The 14,792-nt window shown below is 43.7% G+C and overlaps 1 protein-coding gene across 4 annotated transcripts; it reads right to left on the bottom strand.

Annotated features, from left to right (window-relative positions):
- Nucleotides 1-1,367: 1,367 nt before the first annotated feature.
- On the bottom strand, nucleotides 1,368-14,415 carry gata2a (GATA binding protein 2a). 4 transcript variants are annotated; one of them, XM_026307615.1, is made up of 6 exons: nucleotides 14,163-14,415; nucleotides 9,460-9,884; nucleotides 8,111-8,680; nucleotides 5,198-5,355; nucleotides 3,279-3,404; nucleotides 1,368-2,587 (listed from the first exon to the last, which is right to left on the bottom strand). In XM_026307615.1, the coding sequence occupies exons 2-6, from the start codon at nucleotides 9,686-9,688 to the stop codon at nucleotides 2,288-2,290; spliced, it is 1,383 nt and encodes a 460-aa protein (XP_026163400.1). In that variant the 5' UTR covers nucleotides 9,689-9,884; nucleotides 14,163-14,415; the 3' UTR covers nucleotides 1,368-2,287. The 4 variants fall into 4 exon arrangements, with proteins under 4 accessions (XP_026163400.1, XP_026163399.1, XP_026163402.1 ...); XM_026307614.1 differs by lacking the exon at nucleotides 14,163-14,415 and adding an exon at nucleotides 10,132-10,224; XM_026307617.1 differs by lacking the exons at nucleotides 9,460-9,884; nucleotides 14,163-14,415 and adding an exon at nucleotides 8,787-9,012.
- Nucleotides 14,416-14,792: the final 377 nt, after the last annotated feature.

The following is a 14,792-nucleotide window of genomic DNA, read 5'->3' as shown; positions in this document are numbered from 1 at the left end:
GAGCTGCGGCCTGTATGCGGCCCAGCACCCACACCACTACGCTACACACATATGACTAGACTGCTTATTGGCAGTCATTCGTTTCATTTTCACTGGTGTTCAGCAAGTGGATCAGGGTATTCCACCCTCTCTCTGAGAACAGACACTCAGATGCAGTCCTCATCCATGTGTGTACAGTGTCGGTTTTGTGACTGTTATGATGTAGGATAAGCTGACAGAGTCCTCCAGCCACGCTGGATAACAAAATAGTACATACATAAATCTGTGAATAAACATTATTTCTAATTTGAATTGATCAGGCCTCTGGGAAAATCCAGCAGATGAACCTCCACAGCAGTCCAGCAGATGTGAGCAGGGTGGAGGGTTCAGGGAGGGGTAGTAGTCCACTTTTAGCTTGGAGTGTTTAATCTGATGGTTTGTGCCGTGGGTGTGTGAGGGCATGCTGAACTTAGTGATGATGACCCCAAATTGGCCCTAATCGAGCAGACTCATTAAGGGCTGGCTCTGTTCAAAGTTTCTTCAGCCCCTTTATTTTACTGTAATTGTCCAAATGGGACAGAGAGACAGAACAAACAACATAGACAGCAAAGGAGAATAAAAGACAAAAAGAACAAATGGGGGAGCAGAAAGAGGGAGAGTGAAAAAGGTACACAAAACAAAGAGAGAAAAAGAAAAATAGGCCGAGATGAGGGAGAAACAGAGTCGACGCCTGCTTCCTGGCTGCCTCAGCTGCGTGCACATCTGTGTGCAAAGGGTTTGAACAGACCCCCACGTGTTTGCTCAGGTCGCCTGATTGCCTTTCCTTCCTCTTCTCGCTCCCACTAAAGACCCGCTGTCCTTCCTCTCACTCCTATCACCGTAGCCAAAAGAGAGGGCTACTCCGACGACACACTGAGCTCGCACTGAAGTGTACCCGTGATTCAGTATTCAGAATTCAGAATGAAATGGCCAAAGGAGAGGAATATGAAACTTTACATGGCTTATTTGGTTAAATAAGGGTGTGAGTTAGGGTTTGTGTTTGTTTTTTTATTCTCAATTGTGCATGTGAACATGTGGGTATGTGCATATGTGTGACTGTGTGTGACTCAGGAGCCCTCCGCTGGAGCCTGCTGTCTGGGCACAATGGTCCAGCCTGGGGCCTCAGCTCCACAAAGAGACCTTCTCTTAACAACGCGGCTTCACAGATTGAGGAGGAGCCTGACCAAAGCATTACCACGCTTAAGAGATCACAGAGCTTCCCTTGATGCATCTGATACCAATTATGGTTTTAATAATAAGGCACTCCTCATTAAACACTTTTGTTGTTTGTGTATATCTATATACATAAGAAAGACAGGGACAGACTAAACTGAAGAGACAGTGACAGATTAAACTTCAGTATTAAACTTTATTTCCTTTACTTTTGTGAGATGGAAAATGATAAAAACGTACAGCTCAGGGACTTTTTTTTTAAATCTAAGACAGGTCAGTGTTTTTCTTTACGTAATAACCATGAAATTAAAATCATAGCAGTTTCCATGTGTCTTTGACGAAAAGCTTAGAGAGTGAAAATAAATTATCGTAGCAATAATTATAACATCAAATATAACAACAATAGCAATTACTCATTTATAAACACTCTATTTACTGTGTCTTTTTTTCCATAAAAGTCCATTATTAAAAACAGGTGAGTGTTGTGGTGGTGTACAATCCAGCATGTGAGGAGAGCACTGGTTTGTGGGTACTGTAGTCTGGGCCTGACTGATGTGTAACAAAGGTGTGTTGTAGCTGTCAGCCAGTTCTTAGACTTGCAGCACCGCGGAGTGTGTCGGTCCACAGCAGTTGTGGAGGACAGCATGGGGTTGGGCAGGGTGCACACTTTTCATTATATAATGAGATGGTTGTGAGGTGAAAACAGCGTTTCTATTTAAGACCTCTCATGAATCCCCCCTACAGGGTCAAGGAGAGGTGGGTACCAAAGTGACTCAGTAAAAATAAGCAAAAATTATGACAAGTGTCTCCATTCACTCCATTCCTACAAACCTTAATCACCCACGGACTAACAAAGCCCTCATCTTACAGAGCTCTTCACAGAGTCCACTAAAGTCCTGCTCTCTGCAGCATCGCATCAGTGAGGTCAGGCATGACTCGATCTTCAGTCATTAAGTCCAACTGAAAGTCCCTACCCTCCAACCACTGTACATGACGCAACAAGTCTGCTCTGCTCTCAAAGTGATTTGGAGGCCATTTGTTGTTAATGGCGATGTGTTGGCTCCTACAGGGGAGGAGTTCTTGGTCTGAAGGGATCTCAGTGAGGCTCAGCCCAGACTGGCGAGCGATTGGAGTGGTGGGGGTGACCAAATGAAGGGTGAATGGGCGTGGGAGTAGGCAGCATGTGTCCGGAGTGGCTGAAGGGGGGCAGGTGACCCATGTGGGTCATGTGGCTAGTGAGGCTGGGTGCACCGCCAAAGGGAGAAGCCTTGTCTTGCATGCACTTGGATAACTCGTCAAAGCTGTCCCCTGCTCTCTTGTTCCTCTTGGACTTGCTGGACATCTTGCGGTTGCGTGTCTGGATGCCTTCTTTCTTCATGGTCAGGGGTCTGTTGACCTGTGGAGAGCAGCACATTAGCTCGAGCCAAGCCAGACAAAAGCCGCACTGACAGTGTGAATACTACATTATAGTGGTTCATGTTTATTTTGCTGTTAGTTCCAACATGTTTACCAGCTCAGGGTTTACATTATCAATGTGTCACATATTGCACTGCCTGTTAAGATTCACATGCATTAATTAACAGTAGCCCAGTGTTAGTGCAGTGTGAAATACATGCTGAAATAATGAGCAGCTGTTTTGCATATATAGATCCATTAAAAGGTGAGTCTGGGGGGGGGGGGTTGCTTTTGTCTAATTTAAAGCCAAACTGAACAGTCGTGGTCAATATGAATACATGAGGGTGAGGAGCAGGCTGGAGCTGAAAGGAGCAGCCTCAGACAAATCCTCATCAGTGTAACCGACGCCGTTACACTGAATGACAGTCCCACCCTGCAGCCTCTCCGGGGAGTAACGCCCCCCATTGAAACAACGATGGATTAATAAAAAAAAGGCAAGCAAGTGGGTTCTGCTCAACAGGCTGAGTGGGCTTTGCCTGCAAACTCTGACTGTGTCTCTGCTCCTAAATCGATACAAGCTGTCCGCCCACTTGACCAGTTAACGACCAGCTCCCTTTTCCCTCCCCCCACAAAAAAAAAAAAAAAAAAAAACCTGCAACTGAGTTGTGCGTTTTCTTTTTGGGGCTACTTACGTTGTGCAGTTTGAAGTAAAGGCCGCAGGCGTTACACACCGGGTCACCATTCCCGTTGCGCCTCCACAGGGTGGTGGTGGTGGTCTGGCAGTTTGCACAGCAGGTGCCTGCACGTCTAGCAGCGGACTGAGGGCAACAGAAAACACAACATGAAAGACCCACTCGCATTTTGTTGAGAGGTCTTTAAAAACTTTAAACTTTAATTGTCCATGATGTTTGTAAACCAGCAGAGTTTGTCATTTGTGCGTCACGGTTAAAGTGACATTTTTTTTAGAGAATGCCCTATTGTGTAAACTACATGTCTGTCTGTAATTATCATATTTAATGAATTCAAATAAGTATACTGGTATTAAGATGTTATAACGCAGGCCTTATGTAAACCCAGTATTTATCCTGATCCAGAGGAACCGTAAGAGTCGGTGTCCTGCCTGGCGATGTGCTCCTGCGCCCATTGCGGATCAATTCTTCACACATAATAAGAAACATTAGCTTTACATGCAGGAGCCCCCCGGCTCTCTGCTTCGCAAGCAGCATCCAGGCTTTTCTTGGAATTAATTTCAGATGGACTGGTTGCTGTTGACCTGGAGAGCAAAAATAACCCGGGTCATTTTTGTACGAAACAAAATAAGGAACCTGCATTTTAACGAGAAAAAAAAAGCGCTGTGCATTAAGACTGTTCACTACACGCCGAGAGTGACAAACAAGAAAAGAACATAAATCCATTTATTTTCCAGTGCCCGCCCCTCGCAGCCTGTCTCTTCACACATAAGCGGCTCCTCCACTGTTGTGATAATCTCTTTACAGTACATGTCAGTCTGGCCAGGGAGAATGCAGCGCGCTGGTTGAGGGCGGAAACAGCCGGGAGCCTGACTTCCTTATCTGCGCCGGGCAGATATCCGGATAGGAAACAACTGGATGCCCCTTTGAACACAATTCTGAAAAACACTTGAGCTTAAAATGCAAAACCTACAACCACATGGCTCGACCCAGTGGAAAATGTAATGGACTTTTAGCGACGAGGAACGACGTGATGGTGGTCAAGGAACAACACACGCAAACATAATTAAAATAAAAAAATATATATAATCTTTAATGTTTCAAACGCCCTCTGAAATAGGCTATCTCCACCGATCGACTGATAAGTCACATTACCAGCGAGAGTTAATGAAGACCGAGGCTACAGCCTCCGCAATCATTATGAGCCTGAGGCAATGAAAAAGCCCAGATGCCTTTTATTACAGTTAGAAGTTTAAAGCAGCGCTAAAGCTTTTATTATTTAATTTTGTTTTAAATAATAATAATTATTATTATTGTTGTTATTATTATTATTATGTTATTGCTGTTCATGCTTATGCGTATTTGTTTCAATCACTTCAGTAAAACAGAAAAATAAAACGAATATTTTTCAAGAGGCATTATTGGCACTTAATAATAATAATAATAATAAACTATCATAATTAAACTGAATATGTGCTATTGTTTTTTTAGGAATAGATGGATAAATAGAGATAAATAATATAATATAAATAAATTCCTATATAAATTGTATAGAAATATACTGAGCTTCAGTATAGGGTTAATGTCGGAAATGTCTGTGCAGGTCTGGTGCTGTGGTACATCAACAACAAGACTGTTATATGCTTTTCATTTACTCCAGCATGGTGTTAACTAAAGCAGCATGGGCATTGGTATCAGTAACAGTATCAGAAGTACCAGCAATAATGATAGCAGGAACAATGGCAATAGTAGCAGTATTGTAACAGGCCATGAAGGCGGATCATGGGGGGGTGAGAGGGAGAAACAATTCCAGGAAGATCATAGGGAAAATATAACTTTCCTGGAATTGTGCAGCCAGCATCTGCTTTGTGCTCATATTTGGGTGCCTTCTCTCAGTGTAAAAGGATGGAGAGGGAACTCACCAGTCTACGTTTGGGCTTGATAAGTGGTCGGTTCTGGCCGTTCATCTTGTGGTACAGCCCACAGGCGTTGCACAGGTAGTGGCCAGTACCATCCCGTCGCCACAGAGGCGTAGAGGTGGCACCGCAGTTTACACATTCACGACCCTCTGCATATAGTTCAAGAGAAGACAAGAAGAAATTTTATATAATTAAAAAATTCATGCTCTGACAGAAACAATAAGTAGCAGCTCTCCAGCCCCAGTTGAGCAATTATACAGCACAAACTGACCCTAGATGGCCCTGTAATATGAAGCAAAATCTGGCCCATGATAGTGACAATGTCCATATCAGCGTACAGGTGTACCAGGTGTGCACGGCTGTCATGGACACAGACACCTCCATGTAAACCGATCCAGAGTGGATAGGCCAGAGACAGCCAGAACATGTCCAGAGGTGTCCAACATGAAGAAAGAGGCACACCATCAAATTAGGACTACATTATTCATCAGCTCAGTGGGTACCCATGAGAGGAAACATAAGTGTGTGGTAGCAGTATTAAATGTGCCAGACAGTGTTGCTGTCTTTGATGAAAAGCTTGCATGCCATTTGGCTGCAATTAATAATATAGACATGGTGGTCAATGCAACATTATTTTGATTAGATTTATATTATTCTTTCACATGCTGGATTGAAAGTAGGCCTACTGTGCATGCTTGTATATAAAAACCTGCTTTTTTAGTTATTCCCGCTTGTTCTCATCTCCCTTACAGGTTTGACTGACTTCAAACGGCCTGTTGCTAAACCGACCTGTTCATTTAATTCAAGTATCCCTCTCTCCCTAGAGCATCCTTTCATTATTCCTGTTATAATGCCAGCGACACCCAAAGTCCCACCCTCACTCTACAATGGAATCTGACCTGAGCAAAAAGCTATGCGCCTTTTGAAATGCATCTCGGCGCTTTTTTGTACCTCCCTTGTCTTCCTCTTAAGTGTTTCGCAAGTCCAGCGACCACATGAAAAAAAAAAAAAGTAAGGTCATTAACTATTTAAATATTCATCAGCAATGACTGATGTATTATGTCTTTTGCAATGTATAGTGTTGAAAAAAGGAAGATGAAAGCTTCATGTGCAAAGGTAGGGTAGAGAGAAGGAGGAGTTCTGGTTTGAGGCTAACTCAACAGGAAACCATGCTACTGTAAGGTATACGTGCTGACAGCTGAAATGTCATTGTGGTATTTTGTACAACAATCAATCACCATTACTGGCACTGGACATCGACTTTGATAGATAAGAACCTTTTTAATGCCGTAGCTGATATGTTTGTGTTACTGATTCAAGCTTAAGTCTGGCCAGCTTCTTGTAAATGTCACAGTATAACATTTCTTTGGTACAACAGATTGTCAGACAGTGAGCATTCCCCAGGTATATATATATATATATATATATATATATATATATATATATATATATAAAGCATGGGAACAATGGATGACAATATCAATAATTCCACCTCTACATTTAGAGCAACTTGTTACGATGTCTGGTGATACTTTTTGCCCATTAAATCCAAAGCACAACAGCTGGAACAATGTAGGGAAATTACAGACTCATTACCAGGCTGGGTTGTTTTTCAAACGTCTGCACATTAATGTCAGGCATAACCTCTAAATATTACTCCCAACACATGCAGTATATTGAATCAGGTGCTTGTCCAGACAGTCAGAAAATAGCCCTTTGTTTTATTGTAAACAGTTTCACTGACTTAAAAAAAAAAAAAAAAAAAATCTCTGAAAAAAGAAAAGTAATTATGTGTTTTTAAAATCATAATTACTCCATGCACTGTTCCCCAAAAACCTATAGTGACATATTGCCATTAAGTACTCTCTAATCCACAGACAGAGGCAGATCTGCTGTGGACTTGGTTGCCTCCACTTCGTGTCAGTGGACTGGGCCAAGGCCATACTTAAAAACACAAACAGCAGGGCTCTGTCGCCTGTGCTTTGTTAGTACTGGGAGAGCGGTGGGCGGGGTGGAGGTCGTGATTTGTTCACTTGGAGGTATACAGGATATGGCAGGAGCCAGGGCGTCGTGACTCCTTCATTTTTTAAGTGCAATAAAGGCCACATTAAAAAGAAAACAAGGCTATGACACGAAGAAGAAGAAGCCATTTGGCTGTCTCAATGTAGATTATGATTACAAGTCAGAGTGAAGGCTCATAAAATAAAAGGTCGATATAAAAATTCTCCTTAACAATGTTTTTTTTTGGGAAGGGGTGGGGGGTGGGGATTTTTCCTTTGTGCTACAGTGTTTAATCTCTGGTCAAGTTTTTGCGTTTATTATTCGCCAAAACCAAACAGGAACAGAATCTATATATAACTATACTTATAATCCCATTTTCTTTTCTATTACGTCAGCCCCACACTCCAGAAACGGACATTTAATAAATAAACATAATTGGTGTCACCTATGGTTCATTCCTCTCTAGTGTGCACCGAGTTAAGTGGATGAAGAGGCCAGGAGTGCGATGGGACACAGATAAGACTGGTCAGGGCAGGTTTCAGAGGAGAGAAGTGTGCGATATGGAAATGAGCAGTGTGAGCAGAGCAACAAGTCGGGACATCAGCATAAAGATAAATGCAAGACAAAGCTGACGCTTCAGAAAAGAAACGGGCTGCATTTCAAACCAAGCGCTATGAAAAAAACCCTCCACACACTTATATAAACTATCTGCATGGCAATAACACAATAACAGGCTATGGTAATATTATTACACGGTGACAAATGAAACATTTGTCCATTGTTACCTTATTGAGGAAACTATAGGATGTAATGCTTCACCACTCAGCTGAATAAACCACAACTATTTAATTAGGCCTTATCAGTCTGATCTTTTACCTGACATGAGGGAGAAACTCAAACACACATGAGACTCACCTGAGCTCGACCTGGCTTTGCTTTTGCATTTGGGCGTGAAGCTGGAGGAGGAACCGCCGAGTAGGCTCCCGGGGTGGAAGAGACTGCCGCCGTAGTCGTGAGGTGTAGGCAGGGGATATGCCGGGTAGGTCGGGATGGGGTGATGCGTGGCCTGGCCGTTCATCGAGGCCAGGCCGCTGCGGAGTGGACTACAGCTCTCAATTTTCATGCCGTCCGTCAGCGGCACCTGGTACTTGATCGACTCCTTCTCGTCCATCCTGGTCGAGGTGGAGGTTGGGGAGGTAGGACCAGGGTCTGGGGACACGTCTTTCGGAGGGGTAGGGGGGAAACTGTAGAGGTGCGGGCTGGAGTGGGACGCAGGAGTGAGAGACGACACCGGAGCCGTGCCGGTGCTGCTGTTGCAGGGGTATCCGGAGCCGGTGGGGTGCAGGCCGGGCTTGCTGAAGTGGCTGACCGCCCATGCGTTGTGGTGGTGGGCAGCGGACAGAGCTGCTTTCCCGGGGTCCAGCCAGGGAATACCGGGGCTATGGATGAGGTGTGGTCGGCAAACCTGGTTCCCAGTGAGACGAGCTAAAATCCAAAATAATGCGTATAATTAAAGTTACACTTTATTTGAAAGCCTCTTTATTTCAGCAGTCTTTCCACTGGTTTGTAAAGTAGAACAGAAAGATATTACCCGATAAATGCTCAGAATTACTCAAGTCCGACATTTAGTTCCAGATTCAGATAAAATGCTGATATTTAATTTAAAATAATAGTTTTTTTCCCCACAGCCAGTTAATTAAATAAAAATATTTTCCATTAAATGACAGTACCCCCACTCTTCTCATCTATTAAGCTAAAGATTAAAAAGGCCTGCACTAAAAGTAGCTCATCGTTAGGGCAGTATCTTTTCATCGGCTGCAGCTCGGGGACTAAAGATTGTTATTAGTAAATTTGCGGTTTTTATTTAATGTCCGGGAAGTGCCTCTCCCTCTCCCCCTCCAGAAGCCCCTGCCCCAGCAGAGAGGGGTTAAATGACATACTTCCCTTTCCTCTCGCTGTCATTTGCTAGAAATTCCTTTTATGTTGGTGAATCGGCCCAGAAGTGTCAGAACGGACTTTTTAAAACTGATTGCTGGACACTGCATTAGTTAACTGTTGTAATCGATTAACAGACCTAAGCATTACAGTCACACAGTCACACACACACACACATACACGCACACAGCCTATATGCTATGGGCCTAATGCTTTATTTGGCCATTTATTTATAATGTAGAAACTTATCGCTAATAAAATATGTTGATTTTTTTAAAGCATGTTACTAATTTCTCCTCGTAGCTAAAAAGAACTTTTACGCATCTTACCGTGTGCTTGGCTATAGGTGACCCTTGCCCGGGAGTTGGTGTAATAGGGGTTCCCTTGAGAGTCCAAGTGGTTCAGAAACATGTCAACTTCATCCTGGGGCAGTAAAGGCGCCATGGGCTCCATGTAGTTATGGCTCAGACTGTGGTGGTGAGAGTCCGGGTGCTGGCCGTTCAGCACTGCGTGATGGTGCGCCATCCACCGAGACTGATCGGCCGCTGCGACCTCCATAACTGCGCTGGCTGGGTCCTCTCCCCTGAATGCGTCTCTGTGTGTTTGGCTACTTTTAGGCTATGTTTACCTCCAAGTGGAAGTTAAATCCTTCTTACAGTATAGTTCCCGAGCTGTGAGAGTCTCGGCTGTGCTTATTTATTTCAGAAATAGAATCCTTAAATAACCCGGTCTCCTCCTTTCTCCTCCGGGATACCTGTAATGAGACGAAAACAAAACGTTAATTCATAAACAACGTGGCTGCTCCAGGTCTTCTCCAATGCATCCTTTATATGTTATCTAATCGTTAAATAAACTTTGCACATTTTAGTCCTTCTGATTACAGGTCGAAAACAATGTGGTGCACAGTAAGTAGCAATCGAAGCAATGTATCCCATCTCCAGAAAAAAAAAGATAAAAGAAAAAAAGAAAACAGAAGGACATGTTTCCTCTGGATGAGCTACCTGTTGCAGTTTCGATCAGCTGACGACAAACACAGCTTGGATGCGTAAACCTCCTGGTCCATGCAGTGCTCAGCCTCATTAAAGAGATGTGGCGCAGACTGATGCGCCTGGCGCCAGTAAATTCCCATATCAAGTCACATGAGGCGGGGCCTAAGCCTGAGCCAATCACCGTCGAGCCTGCCACAATTGGCTCGCTGCATCCCTGCTCTCCTTCTTTCAATTTCCCTGCACCGAAAAACTGAAAGACTTATCAATCAACAGTGTATTTTCTCGGGGGTCTTTCTCTCACACAAAGCTCGCACTGAATGAGCAATCGGCTTCTGATAATCTGTTTTTTCAGCGGCGGTTATAAGCCTAAAGACAGACATTTAACATGGAGGTGCGCAATACTAATACTATACTATAATAATGTAATCATGTAGTGAGTCACCTTTACCTGGATGACTAAAGAAACCATGATGGAGATTTTATTTCTGGCTTTGAGGTGATATTTAAATTTCTCACCTCCTGGCAATATATTTTTTTTCTTTTAACAATTCGCTGATTGAGCTTCACCTCACTAACAATAATTGTAAGTGTTGTTTTTCGCATCGTACTGTTATGTAAATAAACAGGGGGTTTAGCACTTTTAAAACCAAAAGAGGAGGAGTCGATTTATAACCCCGAAATTGGCCCCATTGTTGGAAGCGCCTAATTGTCTTTAATTAGTAGCAGGACATTCCTCTTGTGAAAACAGTGGTTTTGTCTCTGAGACAGAGCAATCAAACACTGTTTGCATATTAATGGCGCCTGTTTCTCACTAGGTGGCAACAGGAATGGGCGTAAGGCCTCACCTATGAAACAACTTGGTGATGATCAGTGTCTCTTAACGCACTGAGTTGAAAACTCAGTACAAGTGAAAATAGAAATCCCTTAAAAGCTGCGTACTGAATCAGTTTTATCAGGCTATTTTAGAGTATTTATTTACTGCATTCTGGAAAGATACAAACATATTTTTTCTAGTGTGGATGAAGAAAATATTACGTTCAATAGCGTTTAGGGCAAATAACGATAGGAACACATCTTTGTCTATGCTATTTTATTCTATTCTAATGTAATTGCAAAGCATCTGCAGTGAGCTGCGGGCGTAAAATGATTAGTCCGTGCGCGTGCACGCCTGACTCTATGTAGATATAGACGTAGGTTCGTGTGTACGTGTGCGTGTGTGTGCGTGTGTGTGTGTGTGTGTGTGTGTGTGTGTGTGTGTGACAATGAATAATTGGAGAGCGCTCGGAGCCCAGGCTGGCCGCCACGCTGACGCCGAGACGTGACGTCACGTAATCACGAGGGGTGGGAGTTTTGCAGGGCTTCAGATACCTGGAGAAATTCTCCAGGTAAACGACCCCTCATAACTCCGATGACACGGTTTCCACGATGCAGGTCATTAGGGCGACAGTCACGCTCTGATCTGACGTTATAGCCTACTTGCAGAGTAATTGCGCGTGTTCATGCGTGTGTGTGTGTGTATGTGTGTGTTGTGTGTGCGTGTGTCAGCCATCGGTCATTAAATCATTGGCATGTTGCCAGAGGCAGTGAGTTGATGAGTTCAACCCTTTGAGCTTGTCAACTCCTAAAACCAACAAATTAGAGCTTGTAGGGCAGTGGAGGGCCGGCTGCCTGAATAACTGGCATTCCAGCGAAGCACCACCGTTTGCAGGTGAAGTGAGAGCGCGTTTACCTTCACATGGTCATTCACTGCCCAGTCATAAATAACACAGTCATCAATAATAGACTATTTTATGTGTGTATACTGTAGAGCGTTTGCTGTCACACATGCTTGATCCTGGAGCAAGAACAACTCCCCCTGTTTGAGCTTGAATGGATGAAAGCCCACTCTTGGTCAGTGAAAGGACGTTTTTTCTTTCTTAGCGCGTTACTATCCTGCAGTGGTCAGCCTGTGTGCCTGTGTTTTGTTCTGGCTGTGTTAAGCGCTGGGCCTCAGAGAGTGGGTCAGGCTCAGGCTAGCTGCTGCAGCATTCCCATTGTTGTTCGCACATTTGCCAAATGGATTACTCAGCGGGATTTAGCTCTCTGTAATTTATACCTTCATTAATCCCATTTGTATCTGTGCTGGAACAAAAGATTGGAGCGGGTGACGGAGGGTTAGTGAAGAGCATTGGGTGTGTGTTGGGGGATCTCTCTGTCTTTCTCAAGGACGCAGATGTATTGTTTCACCCAAGGATGCTATCCTGGACTGTAGAACAGTGTCCGCCTCACAACACCTCCTGTACTGGGTGAGCAGTGGTCACAACAACTGTATGGCTGTGCAGCCACAGTGGCTAATGAACAACAAGATTATCATTCCGATCCATGCTGTTATTAAATGGGATTGGCTTTATCTACCTGTTTGTTCCCATTGGGTACAGTCATCCATCATTATCCAGAGTGTAGAGCGTAGGTGTGTGACTACGCAAGTGTGTGTGTGTGTCTCACTCAGCGTGTGTGTTTGGGTGTGGAGGGGGGTGAAGAGCCACAGTGGGGCTTGTGAAGATAAGCAGAGCCAGGGAGAAGAGAGTGACACAAACCAGCTGAAGCATTATTGTCCCCTTTACTCACGGCTAATTAGATCGAGCCAGGGCTTTACAGACCCGAGCACCCAGACACTAGACCATATAACTGCTGAGAGAGGGGCCTGGATGCTGCTATGAGAGCAGCACTCACTCCCATTAAAGCAGTTTGAGCTCTGAATAATAACATTTCAGAAAAGGGCAGGACATAACACACGGACTGCACACTTAACAAAAGAGATTAGGGAGCACAAGATTATTTTTATTTTTAGGGTCATACCCCCCCCCCCCAGCCCAAAAAAAAAAACCCTAACTGTGGTTATGAATAGGCTACATGTCATCTATGAAACAGATAGAGGCTGCTGGAACATAGAAACTGATAAAAGTGTCCGAGATGTAGCACAACCCGCTCATTCACTCAATCCACTCGTTCATTCATTAAAAATAACGACGTCTTTCTGTGAGTTCTTTGCATGCTCCCAGCGTGGGAGTGGCACTCTCCCGTCACCCACACCCCCCCCCCCCAACACACAATTAGCCTACTCCATATTATTTGAATGATATACAAACGGACCAAACAGACAAGAAAAATAGGTATAGGTCGGTGTAAAAAAAAAAATGTAGTGACTCCAGCTCCTACGTGGCTGTGGAGACCCCAGCCCGCCCCTTGTCTCTGCTCCACCATTGTACTGATGTTACTGCTCTTTCTGCTGCTGATCAAAGAGGAGCACGCTACTCATTATGCTTTTGAAAGCGTGACAACTTATTACTTTGGTCGTCACTAATATCACGCTGATGACACACTAATCCATTTCGTGATCGAGAGTTCATTGCAGGAATGAAGCACCTAGCCCACGGCAGCGTAAAGTGGGTTATATAGAGAATGATTATTGATAGTAAAACCTACGTGCTTCAGAACCTTCAAAACAGGCGCAATATTATTAATATTATGTGCATTATTATTAGTTTTGCCTTTTTTTTATCGTTGGACCTATGTGAAAATATGTCTGGGCTGTATCCTAAACCCCTATAGGTAAAGACTACATGTAAGTTACTGCTATATAAAGATAAAAAGAAAAGCGGGCTGCAGCAATGTAAAATAACAATACAGTCTGTCATGTTACAGCGGATAAGGCTGATAAGGCTGCCTGCTGTAGGCCTACTTTACACGTTATTTAATGTAGTATGGAGGTTTTTGCAGTTAATATAGGAATAAATTAGAGCCATTTGGAAAAGTAGCCTAAATATTCTAAACAGATCTGCAGCAAATAAAATTCCTTGAACTGGAGCTTGAGCAACAAATCAATGTTTTTGCTCCAGTAATGTCAAATATGGGCCCAATCGATGACAGTCTATAGGTGTGTTGGAAATTGTTACCCCTGCTACCTATTGGTTACGCATCGTCTTAAATTAAAAAACAAAAATTCCTAAGGAGGATTTTAAAATGGCAGATAGTGTAAAAAAAAATCTAAATAACTGACTGACCCGCTTCAGTGGCTGCGCTTTCCGAGTCAAACCGGAGAAAGTGAGTCCATGTGATCCACTGCTCGGCTTCGGCATCTGCTTCTCTCCAAAAGAAAGGCGCAAATTGTACGATAGATGCGGAAAGTGTGTCCAAGACGAGCCGTGCGCTTTAAAGATGCTGTCGAGACTGCATGAAGCGACCTCTGGTTAAAGTCGCCGCTCTCCGTGTCATCAGCCGGCAGAGACAGAGCGCAGCGTCTCCTTCCTCCGTCGCTGCATCCAAACCTCTCTGAATATGAGCAAAAACTTCTGTGGTCGTATGAGAAACTGCAGCCACACAGCAACGTAATGGCACGTCAGCCAGCAGCCTGTCTTCCGGGTCCCCGGTTAAATAGACAGAAACTGGCTCTAATACTTGCTCCCATGAGGTGGTCAGTGGAGTTTTATGAAAAAGAAAACATGGTTCTGCAGGTCTATGCGCATCTGCCTGAGAGATCTTTTGGTCTTGGTTATTATTTAATACAGAATTGCACACATGTGAACGGGGGTGGCACTAAGAATTTAATGCAAATATTAGGCTAATTTCTCCAGGCAGTTAAAAAAAAATAAAAAATAATAATAAATAAATAAATGCTTTGTTTTTAAAGCTTC

This window comes from Mastacembelus armatus, chromosome 5 (assembly GCF_900324485.2).
Source record: "Mastacembelus armatus chromosome 5, fMasArm1.2, whole genome shotgun sequence".
NCBI lineage: Eukaryota > Metazoa > Chordata > Actinopteri > Synbranchiformes > Mastacembelidae > Mastacembelus > Mastacembelus armatus.
Note: the sequence above shows the minus strand (reverse complement) of the source record. Positions and strands in the feature narration are given on the sequence as shown.